The sequence below is a fragment of the Melanostigma gelatinosum genome, assembly GCF_949748355.1.
Source record: "Melanostigma gelatinosum genome assembly, chromosome: 13".
NCBI classification, from domain to species: Eukaryota; Metazoa; Chordata; class Actinopteri; order Perciformes; family Zoarcidae; genus Melanostigma; species Melanostigma gelatinosum.
Window position 1 is genome coordinate 12,814,049 of NC_136646.1, and position 25,202 is coordinate 12,839,250.

Consider the following 25,202-nt stretch of genomic DNA (forward strand, 5'->3'; position numbering starts at 1 on the left):
TCTTTGAAAAACGTTTAAATAAAATATTTAACTATATTGACTCATTTATATATATTTACATATTTTTAAATATATTGCCTCGCTTATTTATTTAAATATTTATTTAATATTGAATAAAATGGCATTCCATATTTTTCCCTTACAGCAGAATAATAATTGGTGCAGCCAGACCATTCTCCAGCGCTGACACGGTACTGTGGAGATAGGTCTATGCCATTTCTGGCAAATTAATTTCCATTTTATGTCCCAGAGTAACATTTCCACTGAACTATTTCTAAACTAGCCCTGTTGGTCCCATCTTGTTCTTTATTATCTCCTAATTCCATCCATTATTACACTAAACCACACATTTGAATTCAACAGCAGTACTGGTTTGTAGTCTCAGGAACACACTTTTGAGAGTGCATACAGATAAAAGGTATAGGATTAGAGGAAGGGACAGAGCTGCTGGAGTGAAAACACTCACACCTACACACTGGTTTAGGTCCAGGTAGTTAAAGCAGTGACACGTGACATCACCGAAATGCTGAAGAATGCCTTGGGGTTATAGCTGACAGCAGAGTCTTACTATGAAATCAACAACAGTCACATTGGCAAATGATGCTCACATTCCCGCTGACGATATGTGCAGCATAGCAACACCTTTGTGTGTGTGAAATGATGTATGTGTATAATTTTGTAGATGGTTTGAAGTGCGTTAATTACATGTTTATGTCACGGGGTGTGGTGGAGGACTCAAAAGCAGACAGTCAGCTGCAGTGAGAAACGGGTTTTAATGAGATATGAACAAAACAGGAATCTTTACCGGAACACAACAGGGAATCCAAGGACGAGACAAGAGACGAGGGGGGAAATCCGGCAGGAGAGGGCAGGCCGACTGGGGAACAGGACGAGCAAGACTGGCGGGTAGACATGGCAATGATCTGGCAAGGAGTGACTGAGAGGCAGGGGTTTATATGTGGCTGGATAGAGGCAGGTGAGGGGAGTTGTGCTGATGAGGAGGGAGGCTGACAGGTGCACTGAATTAGCTGATAAGTGAGTGAGGTGAAATAAAGAGACAGGAGAGAAAGGGCAGAGCTGTGACAGTCATCACCAACTTCATAGTGTTGTGGGTAATGGAAGGAATGAGGCAATTTTGTTGTTTGTTGTTCATTTGCCTGCACTTAATGGATTTATTTAACATTTCATGAGTTTGAAGGCAAGGACTGTTTGTTCCCAGCTGAATTGGTTGCGGCACAATTTGCCTGGAGTAATGTGAAGGAACAGTGTGTCTACGTTTATCTGTACGTGTGTACATTTGTACATGGACCCCTGTGTGTTTACAGCACTTTTAGTATTTTTGGGAGTTCTACCAGTTCCAGCAGGCTCAAGCCAGTGAGGGGTCTCACCACAACTATGAAAATGAACAGAATTGCTTTTGGAAAACAATTCATTTAATTGTGTTTTAGTGGCAATGTGTGAAGCAGCTCGTAAAATTAATGCAAAATATATCCTATAATTTGAGTGTAGTGGTGTTGGTGACGCCTTTTGAAATGATTGTCAAGTCAAACCACATTCTAGCGTGCGTGCGTGCGTGCGTGCGTGCGTGCGTGCGTGCGTGCGTGCACCAAAGGGAGAGAGAAAGAAAGGAGTGTTTACGTCCACTCACCTGTGTGCGATATGAGATACCGAGTTCATTTCTCAGTTTCAACTGCATGTATTGTTATTGCTTCCTTCTTTGAATACAACACATCCCAATAGAAACCAATTGAATGGGGCTGAGAAAGGCCATTTCATCCTCGTGGGATGTATGTCGGCATTGAGATCGTTTGTGTATCTTGGCCTCGAATCAAAAACACTGAGGGAATAAAAATTGGCTTTCACACACCGTGTCGCCTACGCCGAAACACAAAGCACAATAAGAGACCTTCACAATGATATATTATTCAAGTCAAAACCGCACTTCTTAGAAAAGCTATCTTTATTACAGGTAACTGTGTATGCCATTATATCTGTCATGATTTCATGGCCAGTGCACGTTCATTATTTTCTGTGAGGTCTCTATTGTAAAAGGTCAGTGGTGACACTTCCTGACAAGCAAATGTAGAGTAGCCTATGGAGAGAGAGAGAGCTTGAAACGCACCAAACCTGCACAACTGCACACATGTTGATTGGGGTGAAGGGTTAACATGTTAACGTGTTGTGCCTGCACTGCCACTGCAACATTATCCTATTAATATCCTCCTCATGCACTTATTATAATGAACTACATCGCACCCTTGTCAAGCAGGCCAACGTGTGGGCTCATAGTACAAGACTTCCTTCTCAAAAGAATATACCATGATTATTGCAGATCATTCCATTGGCGAAGAGAAGCACCCATCCATGTGATGTGTCCACAACAGATTGTGGACACATCGATGGCGCCACATGCTAACTCTTTAGCATGTGCTCAGTGGTAGTGGGCGAGTCGTGGCGCCTTCAAAGTGAGAAAACAAGACTTTAAGTGGATCATAGGCAAGATGGTTAGTCATTTAACTGACATTCTGCCAAGTCAAAAGAAAATACTTTTGTATAATAAAGTGACAAGACTTGCACGGAAGAATCAATTGTCATGTTCGTTTTGTACATCTTACAACAACTTTTATGGCTGTGTTGATCTTGTCCATGCTTTTCATCATTCTGGGCATTTTCCTGTTGACGTTCCCATTGTGATGTTCTGACATCCCCGCATACAAAGTTTTGATTGACTCAGTTGTTTTGCAACCTGGGAAACAGGCCTCAATGAGCACAACACAGAGAAGTGTTCACCAATTCAGAGCTCTGAAACAAGGCTAACTTCAGGCACAGATGCTTCTAGAAACTTTTGAGCCCCCTGAGGACAGCAAAGCATTACACATCTATAAACTTTGCCATGTTCCAGGGGCCTAGTGAGCCCTCTGAATCATTCATGCCCCCCCTTAACTGTACCTATACTCACCCTGTGGGGATTGCGTTGAGGCGATGCCTGACTTACTGTACACAATCATTTCAAGCCATATAACTGAATGAACAACTCTTTTCTCCAAAAATAGCATGCATGCTTCCTTGTTCCCAACAACACTACATGGGAACAATACCATAACAATTGTTTATTTTTTCTATGAGGATTACAGTACAGGCTGTGGAAGCAAAGTTTAGGTTGACAAAGAACCATCATGAATTGTCTTAATCCTCACCAACATGATTGCATTTATTTCAGGAGATAATTTAGCCTGACCACTTGACCGCCTCTTTGTATAAAATCTGGTATTTATATTTGAGTGAAATCACAAACTGTTTCTATAAATATTCATCATTTCCGCTTCAAAAGACAATATGATATTCAGACTTTAAACATTTTTGTAAGCAATCATTTATGCTTTCATATTAATTGCTCTCTGCCGTGCTCCGAAAACTTAAAAGCAATAATAATCCACTTCACACATGGGTTGTACTAGTTACCATGTCAACATGTTTAAGTGCATAGTCTTTGTATGCATGCATAATATTAGTTGTAACTTGAGTGTAAAGTTGTTCTCAGCTGTTAAAGTCTAATTATCTAATGAGTTGTATTTATTCATGATGTTTTTCCGAGATACTCGTGGTGGAGGTCAGAATGTGCTGGTCTGTTGCACATCAGTGTCCAATGTGTGCATGGTGAATAGCATGGGTGTGTATAAGGATTCATCTTCCCCAGCTCTCAACAAGTACTGAAATAATAATGAGAACATTGGTTGCTTCTGAGAGAGAATGAGGGGGTGCTGATAGAAATACTGAGGAAGTCAAATTTAACCAAAATGTTGAGCTGGATGCAATGGAAACCTAATATGGCACCCGAATGATACTTTCTGTGGGTTTTCTGCTGGTCTGAAATAGAAATGGTGAAGAAAGTGTTTTTCTTGAGAAAGGAAAAGAGTGTGTGCAATGTACTGATACTAAGGGACAGGAAGAGTAATTAAAGCAAATGGACAGTTCATAGATGTCCCTTTTATGTCCTCTTTGTGTGAAATCCTTCTAAAGCTGCATATAGGTTCTCTCACTGTTCGCTTAGTCACACTCATGCTCTCCACTCGTTCCGGTGTCACAAAAGAAGAAGAACATGAGCTGTGGATGCCATACTTAAACTCTTAAGGTGCAGTGGGGGCGGACGTTAAGTGGTCCGGGTGAGCTGGCGTGTTCCTTGATTGCAGTTATACCCACTCTTCAGAGAGATCAGATTAAATGCTGTGAAGCCAATATAAGCTCGGCTTGTTGTCTACAAGATGAATAACTCAGCCTGGCCTCTCATCACCTCTATATAACGCTGCAATAAATGCCACGCTGTTACTGAGTGCCTAAGTGTGATTGTTCCATCGTTTGTCTTCATTTTAAACGAGAACTATATGTAAAATATCCTTTTCTGTGTAACTAATCTCTAAAAAGTATCCTTTTGAATTTAAAAGTGCATGCATAGTGTTAATGTGTTGACTTAATGCTTTCATCGCGTAATTAAAGATCACACGATTTCACAAGTCTGATTTGATTTGAGTTTAAAATCAAACAGTAATTCATGTTTCTCTAGAGATTGGTATAGTACAAATTCAGTTCTAAGTTGAGAGAGGAGACACAATATTGGAAGAAAAACACAAAGTAGTTCAGTGTTAACATGTTCTGTATCATGTTAATCAACAGATGACAACACTTCATGGTCATTTCAGTGTTTTAATTGCATGCTGCAAATTCAAGTTTATATTTCTTTTTTTTTTGGTACAAAATAATTCATGCAGCATCAGTGATTTCAAAAGTGCAAAACGGGTCCAGAAATCACTTTACAGATCAATTAGCGAGCATGCCAAACAGGAGCAGAACCTCTCACATAAACGGAGACCGAGTTCGTTGAAGAACGTGCAAGATTTCAATATTCAGAGTGTATTTACCAAACGAGACCAAGAAAAATATTTGCATAAAGAATACCTTTATGTCCATCACGTCCACATATTACACTGGCAGACGTGGAATTATAAGAATTCACAATCATGCGGTTGAACAGTTTTTAAAAACATTCAGTTACAATCATTTCAAATTTACAAATAAAGAGAAAAGAAAAACAAACTAAAAAAAATGAGGTAACTTGTAAACATTTTCGTCACTTTGTTCAAGTTGGCAAAATTATATTCACTCAAAAGATTCAACAGGCCCACATGTAAACAATTCCCCGTGTTTTACGCACAAACTTTACGCATACATTGGTCGCTGGCTCCTGTAGTCGTTTTATCAGAAGGACGTGAGACATCTTTGCATATCTTTCCTTCCTAGGACACAGAGAGAGCGTCTTTGAGCAGTACATGCAGATCTTGCACCAGATACCGGATCTCCGCTCCAGTTCTCCACAGTACTAACTCTCCATGCTCTAGCTGAGCCCGATCATGACCGTCTCCACGTCTTTGGAGGATCTCCGGTCCTTCACCAGGAAGTTAATCATGCTCTCCGATTTGATCATCAGGTTGCATCCTAGGAAAAAAATACCGAACACCACGGTGAGCGACAACACGCACAGCACCGCAATTTGAACCACACGCATGACAAAGAGTTTGCGCTCGTCTTGCACCAGCACCAGAGACCCTCCACCGTCACCGGTCACCACGTTGTCGGTGCCATTGCCGGAGTATGTCGCCAGAGTCCCGGCCAGAGTCTGACTCCCGTTAAACAGCGCGCCCTGGGTCACATTGAAGAAGGACATGTTCATGTTTCCTTGAGGGTTATCAGCAAATATACACGCGATTCCTCTGGCACACAGTCTCACATTAAAACCTGGACTCCAAGTAAAACTTTGCGTCATGTGAAAAATATGAGTAAGAACCCCCCCAAAAAATACGCCTTTTAAAGTCCAGCTCTACAGGCAAACATCGAGTTTTGCCACAGCCTTGGTGCGTAATGACAACATCCACATCAACGGACTATTGCTGCAGACAAACAGCGTCGCATCGGGTGCAGCATAAAGTAAGTTTCTTCAACTTAAAGTCCACGTTGTTCTGACTTTAAGTGAGTCTTCTTAGACAGCGCGCAAGGTGCAAAACGTGTTTCCTCCGTTGAAATAAGAGACGGTCCCTTTGCGTCTGTGTTCGCCTGCGAGAGCTTCTTTTGTGCCAAGTCTCTGGTGCGTTTTAAAGTGATGATGAGATCCCCGTGGACCACACCACCACTCCTCACCAGGGGAGGTAGTCACAACGTATCAGATGACGACTCCTCTGTTGAAGAAAGTTAAGTAAAGAAACATCATTTGAACAAATCTTAATCTGACACTTCTCTCTTATTTCCTTGTGAAACTGCTACTGGAATCAAAAGAATGCACATTTTACCCATTAAAAAGAGATCATCTAACTGAATGTATTTCGAACAAGTGGCACTTCCTGTTCGTCTCTTAATTCAAGAAAAAAAATGTTTCTGAAGAATGAGTTTTGCTGAATGACTTGTTTTGAACCTGGATATTTGTAAGGGTCTTTCTGAAACACAACGCAGCACTCATTAATGCACATCAATAACGCCTGAAAGCCTCACCCATATTGATTCAGTCAGCATTAACTTTGAAGGTTTCTCATGAAAGTGTTGGAATATCATTTAAAACCAGAAAGCATTCAGTTCAACTAGAATCAAAATGAGTTGCAGATTGACAATCCTGCTATTGCAGCTATGTTGAGAGGTATTTATAGAGTGTAATGCTTTCTGCTGAGGGAACTGCTCAGACAGAGATCAATATAGGAACAGCGAGCATAACTTAGAAATGAAGACATGAATTAATAATTGAACCATGGCAAATATTTATCTGGCTCCCCTGCTTTCCTATTTATTGGCTCCCCTGCTTTCACTGCTCTTGCTGTTTCCTTGAAGGCAGCAGCTGTAATGAAACCCCCGAACAACAGACAGCTCTCCGCCTTTATTGGATGTATTGTTCAAATATCACTTTGCCTTTTGTTGTGTGTAACTGTTGCAGCTCTCTGGGACATCAGCTTATAGGTGGCGGTGAAACCCCTATGAACCTTTGGCAAACATGTTTCTCTTCAAATAAACCACATGAGTTAATAAGTGAAAAATCTTTATTGATTCTTATTACAATAATAATAATATTCTCCCTCATTGCTGACCTTCTTGCAAAATGTGTTTTAATTTGATGAGATCTGTACTGTATATTGACCGACTTCATTTGTGGGAAAAAATGTGTTAATACTTAGCATGCCGTATTGTGGTATTTACCTTTGAATTACCTTTTGTTATTGGTAATGAGTATAGTATATATGTATAAAACAATAAATAGTTATCTCTCTTTAGATCTGCGCTAACTTAGACACAAAGTCGTACCTGTAATTTAAAATAACTCCAGTGATTTTATTATTAGATTACTTATAAATATTTAATCGATTTCCATCCATCACCTGAAAATCGTTTGAAAATTCTGACATGTTTGCAAGATTCTCCCTTTTTTCTGATGACTGTAAGATATGTAGACATCAACACAGATTGTTACTGGATGGATGGATACTTGCCCAGTAAGCTACCCAAAGAGGCCATTTCATAAATTCATCAATTTCAAAGATTTGTATATGGACATGTTACTACTTTAAGGAGGAAAGGGCCCTAAAATCAATGAAAGTTGTGACTATAACCAAGTTAGAAACTGTTGGCCCCAATTTAATATTCATTATCTAATTACATTGGCAAAGGATTATGGCTAACTCCCTTAATACCGAAGAGAAAGCGTGTTTTCCTATTCTACCATCTGCCTTGTGATGTGAGATTGAACAGCTGCACTGATGAACTTCAACAGGTTAACAAAGAAAATTGCCTCAAACATTTTAAACTTGTCCACAGAGCCTGTCAAATGAATCTGCTGTTTGTCTAAATCCTCCTGATGTCTGGGTAAGCAGTTTTTAGCCACCAACTGAAAAGCTTGTGTACAAACAATGATTAGCTCCTTACACAAATACCTTTCATAAGCCTGGAGGTACTTTCAGATAATTTATTAAAGGCTGAAAACAGAAGAACAGGGAGTCTTTTTTTGAGGACAATAAGGTCAAATAATCTCATTAGCCTTAGGATGTGGTCGCTGCAAATGAATTGGCAGCATGTAAATCAATGCTGCACAATTTGATTCTGTTCTATTATTCATTGCAGTGTGATTATGGTAATAGCTTGAACTTACACTTCATCTCTCTGTCAATATGTAAATCCTCTGCTGCAGTTAAAACCCAACAATGCCTCTTTGAGGCTTTAAACTAAAAAACTTCAAAGAATTTACAAATGGGGAGAAAGTGGTTGCAAAGTCAAGGAGGAGAACACTTCTATGAATAGGCTGCTCCTTTGAACTAATTACTAAAATCATTTGAAAAATGTTCATGTCTTTCTTGAACGTCTTAGTTTTGCCCTGTAAAAGCTTCATATACTGAAAACCCTGTGGGTGATGCATAACTTCACATGAGATTTGCTGTGAACGCGACTCATTTCATTGATATACCGGTCTCAGGCGAGAATACCTTACCGGTGCTTGTTGTTGGTATCACTGTATATGACGATACTGTATATTTATATGAGGAAGCATATAGTCATTAATGAGAGTGTCTGACTTGTTCCTAAGCAACAGTAGACCTGTGAGCCCAGTGACAGATGGTTGGTGAAGTTATTTTGGTTTAGAGGAGAAAGAGAGGGAGGGAGCGATGAGGTGCCTGGACGGAGGAGATGTGGGGGGGGGGGGACATTTCCACTTAACATGAGGGAATTGGCAGCCTAGCAACACAAACTAAGTGAAGACAACTCTAGCAACAAGGAGGTGGTGTTTGACCACACCCACCTCCCCTCTGGTCTTTATACCTATACATTCCTTATGTTTGTGAGGCTGCCACAAGGTTGACAGGACTCAAAATGGTCAAGCCCCTCCATCGCGGAGGGAGCAGACTTTCCTCACAACTTCCCTCTGTTCAATTTACCTTATTAGCTGATCAAAGCCCACAGGACTGCGAGGAAGCCGCCGTGTCCCCGTGTGTGCTGGAGAGGGAGGGTGTGCTTAAGTATATGCCAGGAAACAAAGTGTGTTGGACATTAAATATGGATAGACCAAGTATCACAAGATGCAGGGAAAGTACGAGAGGCTGTGTTTTGATCTTGAGGGGCTTGTCACCTTTGGGACTCTTAATCACGCAGAAGTGAATACAGTCATTATTTGCATGCTCATACAGTGCAGCAGAGTGGTGCCCCACAACAACCCCACACGAAGCAACCATCGGTCATTCAAGGTATTTTCAGGAGATAATGACTTCATTGCTTTGATATGTTGCAGGGGGATATTACAGTGTGTGTGTGTGTGTGTGTGTGTGTGTGTGTGTGTGTGTGTGTGTGTGTGTTCCTAGTTCACATATTGCAGCCTGTCTATTTGAATGGCTGGTGAAAATATGTTTCCAGATTCCAGATTTCATGAATCTAACTGAAGAAATTCCCTCTCTTCATCTCCAGTGGAGACATCTCATGCACTCCACCAGCCGCTACCCATTAACCTCATTTCCATTTAGATACATCTCAGTAATGCAGGCTACCATAATCTGCCTTTTATTTTCTGTCCTTTCATTCTGTCGTCTTTGCTCCTTCAACTTGTGTCTGTCCAGCTGCCTCACTTACAGTAGGTTAGGTTACATTAGACTTCCCACAGTTCTGAAGTCTGGATGCACTTAAAACACACAACAGAAATGCACTCTTTCCTTTCCTCCATCCCTCATGTATCCCCAGCTATTTATTTGTATTATTTGTTTATTCCTTCTTTCTCCACATATACGCTGTGTCGTCCCCTGAGAGAGAAATGTAAGCTGCAAATCCTAGTGGAGCTGGAGGAGGGGATGGCAGATCAGATAAGTATCACCACACAAATACATATTGTCACACGTCAGCGACGCAGGGGCACATTTCATAAGCCTGCCAACCCTTCACCTGAGAAAAACTCACAGCCCCCCACTTGGAGTTAAACCCATCGTAGCAGGAAAGAGTTTGCTGGTTGTGGTTAACAACCAAACACTGATTTTGTCTGAGAGCAATTGCGCTTTGATATTGGCTCTCTGTGACAGCGTTCTCAGACTCAGTGAAAAGCTTAAAGGGCTCCAGATAGATCTGAAACACAGGTCAGGACCCTTCCATCCCCCTTTCCTCCCCCAGCCCCCATCCTCGCTTCTTGTTCAGCCTTAATTGACTGCCGTCTGACCCAGTCTCTGGCTTTTTACTCAGGACGACTGGCGCTATGCTCTTCCCAAAATGCCATTCATCTGTGGGGGTGATCGCCACAGAAGGCTCTGGAGCCAATAGATCCAAATCAGTCAATACTGGAGATGGGGATTTGATTGCCACCTGTGTATTACCTGCACCATCCACCCACACTGAGAACAGAATGCCAGCAGAAAAGATGACTATTATAGCTTTTCTACTTATTTCTCTATTTTTGTCATTTCTTCTCACGGCAATTCTTGGATACGGGTGGCAGTAACTTAGCAACAAGCTGGAGAATAAGAGCAGGGCACAGAGATAAAGATTCAATAAATGGACAAGAGCAGAGTAAGAAGCATTGTCTGCTTCTGCAAGCCCCCACCACACACTTCCCAAAGTTAATTTCTGTAGAGCAATCTTAGCTTTAACCCCATTTTCTACTGCCATTTCTTTCTTGTTTTAGAAGCTGGCAAATTTCGTCATGCTCCATCATTCAGTAGAATGGGAAGATGGTTTTTGTGGCGGGCTCTTATCAGAGTCATTCATTTGGTGACGAGGACAGCGAGCTTGGCTAGACTGGTTCTAGGGAATGCCTATTACATAGCAATAGCTTGGGGCTAAATCAGTTCCTTTTGGACCCTAAATTAATTAAGAAAGCACTGCTGATCACAATCCTTTATGAACTCTAGTACTATATATAACCTTGTCATACATTATCTTTACCACCAGGGGTCCATCTACCACAACTACACAACTACGTGTTGCTTCAACTTGTGGTGATTCATTCATTTTGAGCTGTAAATGCAGGGTTTCAGGGCAGGTTTCGCCCTTAGGCCAGCATTACACACACATGTTGTGCAGTTTACAGGTGTACTGATGTATGCTTTTCAATCCAGTAGAGGGCAGAGCGATTTGCAAAGCATTTTATATTTAAAAAGGATGTATACAACTATATCTCTTCATTGTGAAATAGTGTTTTAATATTGGGAGAGGAGCACTTTCATACTTTTTTTTATTTGAACATTTGCTTCAGTTTGGTAACACACAGTGAGGATTAATATCTGGGTTGTGAGTATATTCACACCTAAATGAATACACATGAATGCCTATTAGTGTTGATGGTGATTTCTGTCCATAATGCATCTTAGGCTACAATGAAAAGGAAGGAGTTGTTAACAGAAGAGTGAACATTTTTGAAAAGATAAATGAAAATAAAATGAATTATCAATGAATTTATGTGCATCAATTTATTGTAATTGTGCTCAACAGTATCAATTTGATTAACTTCCCTGATGTCATTTAATTAAAAAAAAACTGTTCATAATTTAAATACATATATGTTTTGAAACTAGTGCCAAAATAGAGGAATGCCACACACTTCTGGGCTGCATGTTTTAGGATTCAGTGATTTTGTTCAATATAAAAAGTTGTTTTCGCCCCGCCCCATCCCCCATATCATGTGTAGCTTTCAGGAGCAGCAGGGAAATCTGTCCAGGTGATCCGTGAAAACAAATCATATGTTTATGTTAAGTCTGTAACGCGAATATACTGTCACTTTACTCCACTTGTGGGAGAAGTCAAGTCGTCTTTTGGTTATTAAAAAAAACACGAAGAAACGAGTGTCAACATGTCGTAATCTGCGCACTTCCCCGAAATATTCACTGGATGGAGCGTTTTGGTGAATGAGGCGACGCTGTATGACCCAACATGCTTTTTAAGTCAAGAATGAGGAAAGGCGTTCAAGTTGCGAAGTGAACACAGACGACGCACGCCAAGTCAGCCCCGTTACTCTCCAGCCATGGGACCGTTTTTAGACCGTCCAGTGATACTGTTTCTTTTTTTGTTGTCGCCATCAAACGTTTTGGGTAAGTTTTTATCACTTAAACTATTCTTCTTTTCTTTTTTTCTTTTTTAACTTTCGCCTGCTTACGCGAACTGTGGCTGTTTCCGCCCGGCTCGTGGGGCATCTTTGAAGGTACCACCTTACTGTTCATATTTACAGTAGGCTAAATAGTTTCTGATGATTAGGCCATTCAATACAGCGGAATGTTCTTCAACGGAACACAGAATAATTCAGCGTTAGACCCACGTTGGTTGTAATTGCGCTCCTCCGTTGGAGCTTTCGCCACCTTTCCTTATAAGGGAGTGAAAATAGTCGGGATGGGTTTCCCAAAGCGACCAGGCTCACCGGGTCTCCTCAGCAAAGGTCAAGTCTAAAATGTCATGATTTCATTCAGAATAGATATGTGCATTATATATATGTGCGTAGGTGCTTTTTGTTTTTATTTTCCCTCAATTAACTCAAAAACTAACTAACTACAACAAAACACTGTGACAGACCTTTCTATTCAGTCTACATCATCATAATTATTTTGAATAGCTAAAATACTGTAGCTGAAAAAACATACTGTGTGGTGCTTATTCAGTGGGTATTTAGGCTACTTCGTGGGGCCCTTGACTATGCCAGTTCATTTTGGAGTTAATATAAATGCAGGCAGTTATTCAAAAGCCAAATTAAGTATTTCTTTTCTTATAGCCTATATTCTGTCAGATCTCAAATTTAACACTACACACAGGTAGATACATGTTGGTGACTGACTGACTCTATGTTTAACTCCAGTGGGCCACACCCATAGGCCAATCTAGATAACAAATAGAAAAGCATTTGGAATTATCTGTTGACTTTCTTAGAAGAAAACGTTTGGTGCAATTTGCTAGCACGGTCAAATGACCCTCAGAAAACGTAATTAGCATCATTAATTACTAAAGAACTAAAGAGGACAAATGTCTAAACTTCCCTGACTTCAAATTGTCTGACAATAATCTTGGTGTCTGTAGTGAAGTAAAATATCTTGGTCATTTTTTAACAGAACACATGTCTGATGATAACGACATTTCCAGGCAATGTCGTATGATGTATGCACAAGCAAACAGTCTCTCACGCAAGTTTGGTCTGTGTACAGATGGAGTGAAGATGTCTCTGTTCAGAGCATCTTGTACTCCACTCTACACTGCACACTTGTGGTCAAACTACAAAAAAAAAGAGTCTACAGAGACTTCAAGTAGCGTACAATGACGCCATGAGAATACTTTTAAAGAGACCGAGATGGAGTAGTGCCAGTGAAATGTTTGTGGCTGCACGAGTCAACACTTTCCAAACAGTTTTAAGAAATCTCATGTACAAATTCATCTGTCGACTGAATGACTCTGTAAATGGGATCATACTTGTTTTAACCAACATAAGGTTTAGCACCACACGCTACCAGTCCAGCTGTGGCGACATTGGTACAGCTGTCTCTTTGTAAGGCATTGCTAGGCCGATGTACTTTTATTGTTTGTGTCTGTCTTTTTATGTATCTGTCTGTATGGACCCCGAGTCTGAAATAAAGTCTATCTATCTATCTAGCTATATATCTATCTATTAATGTTATGGGTAAACTGCACATGTTTTGCACAGTGGGCTACTCTTGAGACATGTGATGGTTGTGGAAGTTTGTGGTTGAACAGAGCTGCATGGTATTTCCGATAAAAAAGTGTGGTCAACAGTGCTATCACGCTATGTCACTTTGCTTCAACAACAAGTTGAAAGGAAATGTTTTTTTCTCAATGATGGGAAGTATTTAAGTTATGAGCAAGTTTTTTTTACTTTACATTTCCTGCTATTTTCTGCTTAACTCAACTACATTTCAGAGGGAATTATTGTACTTTTTACTCCACTACATTCACTTCATACATTTATTTACAAGTTACTTAGCCGATTCAGTTCAACAATTGAAAAAAAAAAAAATCAACAAATAAATTATCATTTGTTATTATGGATTGAGGGAGCTGATTTAGTAAAAAAAAAAGCCCCACCTTTACCAGCTGCAACAATATACACATCAGGTGCTATATGTATAGGTATGTTGGCTATCTGATGTCTTTCATTTTGTCATGTTTGGGTGTATAATATATATTTATGTATTTACATTAGGCTCAGACTGTGTATTGCTACTTTTACTTTAGTAAAAGATCTGAGTACTTCTTCCACCACTGATTCTGTGTTGCATTTCTGTTGGTGTGATTATCAAAGGTTCCAACATCTGCACATCACAAGGGGTCACCACTTGTCGACAGTGCTTGGCTGTAGACCCTCGATGTGCATGGTGCTATCAGGAGGTAAAAACACCTGGTTCATATGCACATACACCACAGTGTCTAGTTGCTTCTCCCGTTCATTGCTCAGTGCAGCAAGTTGGAACAGAAACCTAATTTCCCAACAGCATACCTCTTGTTGTCATCGGCTGGTGTTGTAATGCAATGGTTCTTTATTCAGGAGTATGGGAAAGGGGGATCAGGTGCGTCCCGCTGTGACCTGAAGGAGAATCTACTGGTTGGAGGGTGCGGTCCGGCAGCTGTGGAGTTTCCATCCAGCACCCTGATTATACACGAGGATGCACCGCTCAGCAGCAAGGCCTCGGGCACAGCTGATGATGTCACTCAGATAAGGCCTCAGAAAATCGGTATTGCACTAAGACCAGGTACTTAAACATCCAACCAGACATCACCTATAAGACCAGATGCTAACAAATCTACAAGACCAGATATACTTATTGGAGACCAGACACCAAGGACCATTATTATTGTTGTGCATGCACTAGCAGCCTGATACACCAAAGTTGGTTGCACGTCTTTAACGTTTCTATATGTTATTATTGTCTAATATTGAATCTGTTTCACTTGAAAGTCAAAAAAAGATGTGGACACACAATTGATCTCATTCAATCTACCATTCACTGCTCAATCTCTGCGGCCCTCCGCTCTTTCCCTCTCAGGAGATTCCAAGCGTTTCACCGTGTCAGTGAAACAGGTGGAGGGTTACCCAGTGGACCTCTACTATCTGATGGATCTTTCATTTTCAATGAAGGATGACTTGGCTCGCCTTCGCATCCTGGGCAATGAGCTTGCCATGACCATGGGCCGCACCACAAGCAACCTACGCATGGGGTTTGGAGCCTTTGTGGACAAAACCGCCTCCCCTTACATGTACACCTATCCTCCAGCGGCAGTGAAAAACCCTTGCGATGGGTAGGTGTGGAGGTTATTGTTGGTGCTACGTTTAAGGAGGAAAAGGAGCTGAAGGGGGAGATTTTCTCATATTCTGAGAAAGTCTGTCCAGTTCTCCTCCACTGATTTTCTATCCCCCATTCACCTATTCAATGCATACAGAATTCTTGAAACATGCCAGGCTCAATTCGGGTTCAAGCATGTGCTGTCACTGACGGAGAAGGTGGCTCGCTTCACTGAGGAAGTGGTGAAACAGGAGGTGTCTCGAAATAGAGATGGTCCAGAGGGTGGTTTTGATGCTGTCATGCAGGCTGTGGTGTGCAAGGTATGAAAATGTAATCGCATACACTCGCTCGCTGATGTGCAAAACTGTCTTTCTTACACTTGTTATATTTATTTCTGTGTTCATCCTCATTAGGACAGGATTGGCTGGCGTCCAGATGCCTCACACCTTTTGGTATTCACCACTGATGCCACAACTCACATCGCTCTGGATGGACGTATAGCTGGAATTGTCCAGCCCAATGATGGAGAGTGTCACCTTGATAATGAGAACGTTTACAACAAATCCACTGTGCTGGTAAAGGCAGGAATTTTAAGTACATCAGTAATTCACTTTGGATTTTAATAGTTTGTGGAGTTGTTGGACAGAACCTGCCTCCATTGAAGACTATTTGTTTCCTGTGTCTTCCAGGATTATCCCTCCCTGGCACTCATGACAGAGAAAATGTCTGAAAACAACATCAATTTAATTTTTGCCGTGACCAAGCATGTGTTGCCACTTTACAAGGTAAACAAACTGCACTGCTTGTATCACACCGCATGAATTTGTTTTATGTTATTGGTATTAAAAACACAAAAACTGGGTCATCACCTTGCTGTTATGCCTGTCTTCCCCAGGATTACAGTCGGCTCATTGCAGGTACAACTGTGGGAGAACTGAAAGATGACTCTGGGAATGTTGTTAAGCTCATTGTGGATGCTTATGATGTAAGGACTTCCAAAAATGATGACAATAAGGGGAAAATCAAAAAGTCATGTAATCTATTTAATGACAAATATGATACTACCATAAATGTAACTGTTTAACTCCATAACTTTGTGTTGATCAGAAAATCCGCTCTAAAGTGGAGTTGGAGCTACTGGGAGTCCCAGACGAGTTGAATCTCTCCTTCGATGCCACTTGCCTGAATGGAGAGGTCATCCCTGGACTCAAGTCCTGCACTGGCCTCAACATTGGAGACACAGTACGTATCTGTTGAGATGCTGACAATGCACATCTGGTATCTACATGTAAAAATTGTCACAGAGACCTTTCCTCCTCTTTAGGTGTCATTCACGGTGGAGGTTCAGTTGCGTAGCTGCCCCAAAGACAAGAGCCGGACTTTTACCATCAAACCGCGAGGCTTCAAGGATTCCTTGGAGGTCACTGTGGACTTTGCCTGCGGCTGCGACTGTGAGGCGAACGCCATAGCCGACAGCCCCGTCTGTAGCAATGGCAACGGGACCTACGAGTGTGGTGTGTGTCAGTGTCACCAGGGTCGTCTGGGCCCAAGATGCGAGTGCTCGGTGGAGGACTACAGTCCATCTGATGATGTCAACTGCATCCCGAAGCCGGGGAACCCAATCTGCAGCGGGAGAGGGGACTGTTTGTGTGGACAGTGCTCCTGCCATGCAAATGAGTTCGGTCAGGTTTGGGGCAAATACTGCGAATGTGACAACTTCAACTGCTTGCACTTCAAAGGGGCACTGTGCTCCGGTGAGTCGATGCACTTTTTTTCTGTCTTAATCAGTGTTTGTACTCTTTGCAGTTTTGCCAACATCAATATGACATTTTGCTTAAAACAAAAACAAAGGAGGAAGCACTTACTGGATCTGAAAGTGATGTGACACAAAACACATGATTAAAAACAAGACCAACTTGTGGTCGACAGCACACCAATCCTCCCTAGGGTCAGACAATCTCACTCTCCCTCACTACACCTGTACTCAGTACTCACTGTACAAACACACAGAGAACATACATGCCAGTAAATTATCTGGAAAACATAAAAAACAAACGTATTGGCCTTCCCTTCCTTTTCCTGCTCTGAGGCCCAGTGTGACCTTGCTGGAACACAACTCTGGTTGTTTTCAGTCAATCTCAGTCTGTAAACACACCGTGGTCAGTTTACATAGTTTCCTGATACTTAGCTTGACAAATCAGAAATCCACAGCCTTTTTCCAAACTCATGTACAATTATTATTACAGTCTGTTTGCTTGTAAAGGAGATGTAAATAATTGCATCATGTAGCTGCCAAGCATAAACGGTAATGCTTACAAATGTCCAATCCTCCTACTCACCACTCACAGCAGTGCCTCATGCTGTGCTATCACTCCCTATTACAAGTCTGCACAGCTCAGTGCACAGTTACTCAATCACAGTGATAAAACTTTAACAGGCTTTGTCTTTGGGCAATTTAATGTAACAGTAGTCTGGGCCTGTGATTGTAAAGAGGAGGCTGAGCAATAGCAGAATAGTAAACTGTTTTATAATGCCTCCAAGCCGCCGACAGCCGTGGCTTGAGCCATTGTGTTTACAGGTTATCTGTCCATCCGTCCATCCATCCATCCATAAAACAGAAAAAAAAAAAAAAATCTCATATGATGTATATATACTCGTCATGACCTCATAGTACATCAGGTTTTAGTTTCAACCTCCTAAACTAAACATACTCTGGGCCCCTTGTGTGTGCACCATGGCCTAAGGAGAAAATGACGGCTCATATGTGTGTTGGCAAACTGGAATATTTCCTGGAATATGACATATTGACATCAGCAAGGAGGAGTCTTGCTCAAGGTTGTTTTTCTGACGAACGGGTATTAAGATATTCAGTGATGACACACAGGGCTTGGGCGCAGACAGTCACCCATCTTGCCCGCACCCACAGACTTACACACACAGAGCTGGTGTAAGACAGTCCACAGAGCTCAATTTGGGGCCGCAAAGTTGTTGTGTCTCAGTAGAGTCATGCTGCTGTTGTCTTTAAAGAGCGAGCATCCCTCAGCCCCAGCTCAATTGGAGCTAATCAAAACTGGGGCACTGAAAAGCCACATCTCTGTGGTATTCACTGTGGTGTGAGTATTTCTTCGTCTGCTGAGGGGCTGTGGGACCGGTGCAGGGCTTGGGCGCAGGAGTCAGCAAGCACAGCCCCAGGGCATATCAATTTGAGGGAAGAGAGAACAGGAAAGTTTGCATTCCTCTTCTGGCAATTTGCCCAACCTCTTTCTCTCTCCAGTATATGTCTATCTCCACTGCACTTGATTGTGTTCCCTCTCTTCTTCCAACAGTGTAATGTGTAGTTTTACTGTTCTGTCTCTATCCCTGCTCTCGCCCCTTCATCGTGGCCCCCATGTTAACCTTCACTAAAGCCCAGGCATGTGATTAATGGGCAGGATTACTGTGCAGTCTCACAGAGAGAGTAGGATGATGTGACCCTAAAAATTCCCTTTTATGTCTGTGAATCAACTTTAACGAATGAGAACAACACAGCTATGCACTCTTGTCAAGTTGAAGTGCTCTACACTTCAAAAGATATCCATAGTTACAATGGCAATGTAGTTTTGCAATGTTTTTGACAACAAGTATCAGATATAGTTCAGTTATTCAACAGTTGTGTGCAGTTATCTTGTTGACAGAGTAAGAGAGATTACTCAACGGTGGCTTTGCTAAGCATTAAATGTGAGACTGTTAACCATTAACCGGTGACCACGTCTGATCCCCTCACAGCTACAAACACAATCTAAAAGAGGTGCCGTTGGCAGGGCGTAGACTGGGGAATTGTAGCCTGGAGTTTACAACGGCGGATGATTTGTTTTGAGCTCTGGAATTAGGGACCCTTGGACCCTTTGTGATATTTCATGACCAGTTACTCCCCTAGTCTGATCCAGCTGGGCTGTGACTCACCCACTTTGCTCTTAGTCATCCAGTGCCAAATCCTGTTTGGTTTCCTGCAAAGAACAATAGTCTCCTGGGCTCTGCCTTTGTTTCTAATGTTGCTTAATCTCTCTGTAATTTAGGGAGAAAAGCTCATCTCCAGATTCTGTCAGCAAATGGTTGCATCACTGTAACACTGTTCCCCGAATCACTTGGCTTTTGTCCTTTCTTCACTTCAGTAGAGTCAGAGGAAGCACTAGTGTGTGTGTGTGCCTGCCTGTAGGGAGACAGGGATTCATTAGTATGTTCAATCAAAAGAGAACATAACCTGCCTTTGTCAGTATTGGGATGATTAAGATAAATGTGTCATGTCCCTTGCTGAGTAATATTACATTTTCGAACAATTAGTTACCAAGTTATTTTGTTGCTTAGCATCGTTTTAAAGAGAAGACATAGATTATGCAAGACAAACAGAGCTGTACACAAAGCTTACTTGTTATCATAAGTAAATGTTTTTATTACCCACTTGAAATACCCTCAGTTTATGGCTACTGCTGTTGATTGTTTTAAAATTTGTATTTTTTTTCATAAACCAGTCAAACAACCATGAGCAACATTCTTATTTTAGAAAGTAACAAAAATAACACATTAGTAACACATTGCAATAGTAATTACATTGTTGCAGAATCTACAAACACCTCCACAGGTACACTTGCCCAAGCTTGCAACATGCTTTAAAAACTCACAGGTTAATAGGCAACAAAGGAAAATGCACAGACATAGACCTATAAAACACACACACACACACACATATAGTGAATCAGTTTGCAATTGCTTCATTTTTATTTCGCAGTTTTGTTTGCCCTGCCACACCCATGTGATTACGGTCACTGAAAAACATATTTGAATTAATATGCAATAAGAGGTAATATTTGAATTGAATACAAATTTGATTTGAATTGAAAGAAAAGTACTTTAAAAGGACTATAATAGCATTAACCTCGTCTTTTTTGTATCTTTCAGATCATGGTAAGTGTAGCTGTGGCCTCTGTCAGTGCGACGCTGGCTGGAAAGGAGACAACTGTAACTGCAGCACACGCATAGACACCTGCATGTCCAGCATTGGCCTGCTGTGCAGCGGCCGGGGTAACTGCCAGTGTGGGGTTTGTCAATGCACTCAGCCCGGTGCCTACGGAGATACCTGTGACAAATGCCCCACTTGTCCTGATTCCTGCACTATAAAAAAGTAATCATATTTATTAACGTTTTAACAAACAATAGAGATGAGGGAATGGACAAAAACACATTAAAACAGACTGTAACTTTTGAAGTAACTCGTTCTTATTACACAGAGTGAACCTCTTAGATGTTTTAACGTTCATGTATTAGACAGCACAAAGCCATTTATTGCCATTTCTAGTTGCCACTAGAGGAAAGGTTATGGGGTTTATTTCCCTGGGAGCATGAATGTGCTCAGCAGACATGCAGTCTACCATGAAGATGAGATATCATAAACATTTTTGACCTGAGGGTGGTTCAAGAAGAAATATTATGGAGTGTCCAAAATGGAAAGGGTTCATCCCCTGGGGACCAAGAATATGTATGGTAAGTCCACTAGATTTCCCTGTTTTTTGTGGTTTACAAGTGAAATGTTTGGCCTTGTAGTGGCACTAACAGAACCAGAGAGCTGGTCATCAAAACCAACAGGATTTATCAGGGAACCATGAATATCCGCAGATATACATTTATGGAAATTCTGGTTTAAAAAATACCTTACCTTGACATGACAAGTGTTCAAGGAAAGATTTTGATCTAAAAAGGTCAAGAGGTCACCAAAAATATTAGAAGTTATCTTCTCTAGACCATTAATATGTATACCAAATTTCATAGAAAATAACTGAAACTACTACTACTTTGCCATTAGCAAAATATCATGATGCAACATCGTTGCATCATGATATTCCCAAATTCCAGGATGATAACAAACTTCTCCCACACACATTTTTAACAAACTCAGGTGTGGCTTCGTGAGCAGCAGAAAAAGGTCAAACTCCTCTCACGGCCAGACAGTCGGCAGATGTTAACACTTCCCAGATTTATCTTGATACAGCTTTACTCTTAGACGCTCTTATGCTTTGTTGTTTGTCCATCAACCTTAAATCAAATTGAACCATGCACTGCTACTAAAGAGCATCAATAGCATGCACACTGTGCATTCTATAAAGGTAACCAAATGGGACTCTACTTGCAGGGAGTGTGTTGAGTGTCAACACTTCGAGAGAGGACAGTACACCAAAGACAACAGCTGCAATAAAATCTGCAAAAATGAAATTGAAGTAGTGGATGAACTAGGTGAGAACTCTTTACTGCATACTGTGATCTTAACCTGTTGTGCTGATGCTTACTGCTGTTTTCCTGCTGCTAATATCATGAGCAAAATGCCAGTGAAAGTATTTGAAGGCTTCAAACATGCAAGGCAGTCAAAAGATATAACAGACTAATTCATATTCTAAACCTTTGTTAAACAATGTATCGCCCTGTGTCTTCTTATCATCTTTCTTCTGCAGTTTTCCATGATAATGATAGAAATAAAAATGCGGTGAATTGCTCATACAAAGACGAGGATGACTGCGTGGAGCACTTCCAGTATTACGAAGATGAAAATGGAAAATCCATTCTGTATGTGGTCAAAGAGCCAGGTACTGTAAGAGTTTGTGTGCATGTATGAGACACGTAAACCATCAAGAGAACTGAGCATTATAATTTAGGTGCATTATCAGGACAGAAGAGTGTGTTCTTGAATGCCATTTAAGCCTGTGTCTGGCCGGCTACAGAAAAATGGGGAACAGTGTGTGCAGCAGAAATCGGTATTTTAAAAACACATCATCAGCTATGTAATCACAGCTGCACTCTGCCACACCACAGATCCCCAGACTCATGGTGATTATGGACGGAATCATTGTGTTATAGTGTGTTTGATACTGGACTGCAGTCGTTGCTAAACTCCATGAGTGACCTCCGCCTGCTTAACAATCATCCTGGAAACCAGGAGGAAATTAGCTCTTTTTCTCCCTTCCTGTCTCTCCTCTCTCAGAGTGTCCTCAGGGTCCAGACATTTTGGTGGCGCTCTTGGCTGTGGCCGGAGCCATTCTGCTACTGGGCCTCATTGGACTGCTCATCTGGAAGCTGCTAGTCAGCATCCATGACCGCAGAGACTTTGCCAGGTTTGAGGAGGAGAGAGCCAAAGCCAAATGGGATACGGTGAGAGTTTTTTCTTCTTCTAACCCTTTTTTCTAATTAAAATGCTAACTGCTCCTTATTCAGGGATCAATGGAGTACTGCTACTGTAGCAACAGTATGGTGTGGAACTGGATTGAACAGCATTACCTCTTGTTTTCATTTCCCAGGCTAACAATCCCTTATACAAGGGAGCCACCTCTACCTTCACCAATGTCGCATACCGAGGCAACTAACGACGAAATGCAATGAGGAACAACTCAGGGGTCAACGACAGAGATGGAATGTAGTAGAGCAATGGATGGGAAGAAGATCCTACACTGTAGCTGAAAACGAGTTGCTGTCAACAACATGGTGTAATGATTGCACATACAGTAAAAACAACTAAAACTGTTAACGTAATTCAGGCAGTTGCCTGCTATTAGACTTTCTGTTTTTGCACTATGTCATGTAGTTTTGGTACTCTACATGCTGATAGGAGTTCATTAACAGAAACAACATTTGTAGTGTGGCTCACATTAAAATAGAAATCATCATGACCTAATAGTAATGAGTCCGTATAGAAAATAGAGTGCAGCTTTTTTTAAGTTCACTTTTCTCTCAATTGAAAAGGGTAATTCCATTTCATTTGTTTGGGATTTGTTTTTCTTTGCTGAAAAAACACAACTCCGTAATAAAATATTTAAGTACAAAAGAAAAGGGCAGTTCCAAACGAACCACAGGAAATTTTATCAGCAAACGTAAAATATGTACGATAGTATTTTGATAAATTATTAAAACACGCTTCTAGGGTTTTCATGTATATGACCAATTCCCTTTTTACAAATAAACAATAAAGCTTGTATTCATTTTGACAACAATGCAGCACTGCGGAGTATCGGTTAACTGTAAAAAGGAGTAAATCCACTTATCTACAGCCTCGAGGCTGACTTGGGTTACGGTGATCTTTGTGGTGTATATTGTTTTTAAATGCATGTCAGCAATGGTAAGTTAATAAATGCTTTGACATGTTTGTTTTGTTTTTATCCCTGCACCATTAACTGTTGTTGCGTTTGTTAGGCTTTTTTATTGTTTGTTTTATATGTTAAAGTTGATGGTGATCAGCACTGTTACTCTGAAATGCCATGTAGTTAATTTGTGTATATAAGCTGATTTTATTGCACATCAAATGATATTTGCCATGCTGCTTTGTAATTGTTGATAACAAACAAACTTACTCTTGCTCTTTTGTAACCTCCATTTGGGAGAAAATAGGTGTATTTTGGCTGTACAGCTCTGATCCTCTCTTAGGACATGGCCTGCAAGCTCATTGCATATGTCTGTATTTTTTTTCCACCATTTTTTTAAATGCAGGGTGGGGTTTAACTCCAGATTGTTACACAGAGGAAATGTATAAATATTAATTTTACTTGACTTTGACAATGTTTGTGTGATGCTTGATATTTGGGTTTCTTTAACAAATGTCAAAGCTACTTTTAGCATTCATTAGGATCAGATGTACATTACAAAAGTTACTTGAAGTTCATATTTCAAATCAAAAAGTTGTCTGAAAATTCAGAAATAGAAATATTGCCTCTCAGTTTCACTCAGGCACAAACAAGGGTGCCAGTTTGCCTCCTGGGCATTACCGAGGTGCCCTTGAGCAAGGCACTCGACCCCCAAACTGCTCTGCGGGCGCTGCATATCACATTCCCACTTTTTCCTAATACTAGTATGCAAAGGCTAAATCGCACTGTGCTGTGCTGTGTACATGTGCACATTTTGCATTTCCATTCAATTCAGACAGTTTCACGATCATGTTAAAACTAGTATCAGTGTGCAGAAGCGAACATTTCCTTTGACCACATCCGGTCACAACTTATCTACTTAACTATCAAGTCATAGAATATTTCCTGTTGCATTACCAATGTCGTGAAATTGGTATTTCCCTTGTCTGTTGTTGTGCCTTGCTCTGCTGATAAAACTTTGCACTTCCCCTCACATCCCACAACATATCTTTGTCACCATATCCTGTTCACTCCAGCACGATGACTCCACTCAATGTGTACTGAATCCAGTTGTGTTTTACACTGTTCATTGGTACTTTAGTTACCCTTGGAAATAAAAGCGTACATTTATCACAATTGTCTATTATTTTCTCTTATAGCTGAAATTAAGTTACAAGTAAAACAATAGAATGTGTTACCTCTTAGCTGGTTACCTGTACACTAAATATGCACTTACTAGTATTTTATAAATGTTTATACTTTGTTATGGACATGTGGACATTACCATATGTGTAGATTACTGTTCATACTGTAATCTAACTTGTTTGTTCATTGGTATGTAGCATCTCTACTGTTTTACAGTACTTCTTTTTTTCTAAATGATGAGTGTGTCTGGCTGCAGTACCAGGAGGGGTTCTTTGTCAATCTAATAGCTCAGTCCAGATGTTGACTACCTCCAGACTTTAGGGTAGCAAATACAATATGCTACCCTAAAGTCTACATTCTAAAAATGTAGCAAAATACAATTTTAGGGTTGCTCTTGCAGTGCATGAAAATGCTATAATTAGATATGTGTGCAGAATAATTTAGAATAGTCTAATTCCCTTTCACTGAAGATAAACATTGAAGTCATTGCCATGAACACTATGCATTTTGGACGTCACACTCTTTCAAAGTATTTATCAATAAATCTCTACTCCACGCTAAGTATATAAAGTTATGAATAAGTAGTTATTGTAGGCTCTGTACGAAGACTTCCGGAGTACGAGAAAATGGCATGTAACCTGTGTATTTGTGAAAA

General features: G+C 40.8%; 2 protein-coding genes across 2 annotated transcripts; one reads left to right on the top strand and one right to left on the bottom strand.

The window, feature by feature from the left end:
• Positions 1-5,389: 5,389 nt before the first annotated feature.
• rprml (reprimo-like) lies at positions 5,390-5,725 on the bottom strand (the record flags this gene model as incomplete). The annotated part of the gene is made up of 1 exon (XM_079281840.1): positions 5,390-5,725. The coding sequence occupies one exon, from the start codon at positions 5,723-5,725 to the stop codon at positions 5,390-5,392; it is 336 nt and encodes a 111-aa protein (XP_079137966.1).
• A 6,222-nt stretch (positions 5,726-11,947) lies between these two features.
• LOC306786906 (integrin beta-3-like) lies at positions 11,948-23,637 on the top strand. The gene is made up of 15 exons (XM_079281831.1): positions 11,948-12,080; positions 14,288-14,373; positions 14,531-14,735; positions 15,030-15,282; positions 15,424-15,586; positions 15,680-15,841; positions 15,956-16,051; positions 16,162-16,251; positions 16,374-16,508; positions 16,591-17,020; positions 20,202-20,424; positions 21,430-21,530; positions 21,746-21,877; positions 22,273-22,439; positions 22,586-23,637. The coding sequence occupies exons 1-15, from the start codon at positions 12,014-12,016 to the stop codon at positions 22,649-22,651; spliced, it is 2,376 nt and encodes a 791-aa protein (XP_079137957.1). The 5' UTR covers positions 11,948-12,013; the 3' UTR covers positions 22,652-23,637.
• Positions 23,638-25,202: the final 1,565 nt, after the last annotated feature.

Bases quoted from the DNA above. Each gene is read 5' to 3' on its own strand.
- LOC306786906 (XM_079281831.1), top strand. From the start codon at position 12,014: ATGGGACCGTTTTTAGACCGTCCAGTGATACTGTTTCTTTTTTTGTTG. The intron at 14,374-14,530 runs GTAAAAACACCT...TTCTTTATTCAG, and splicing joins GTGCATGGTGCTATCAGGAG to GAGTATGGGAAAGGGGGATC. The intron at 20,425-21,429 runs GTAATCATATTT...CTCTACTTGCAG, and splicing joins GATTCCTGCACTATAAAAAA to GGAGTGTGTTGAGTGTCAAC.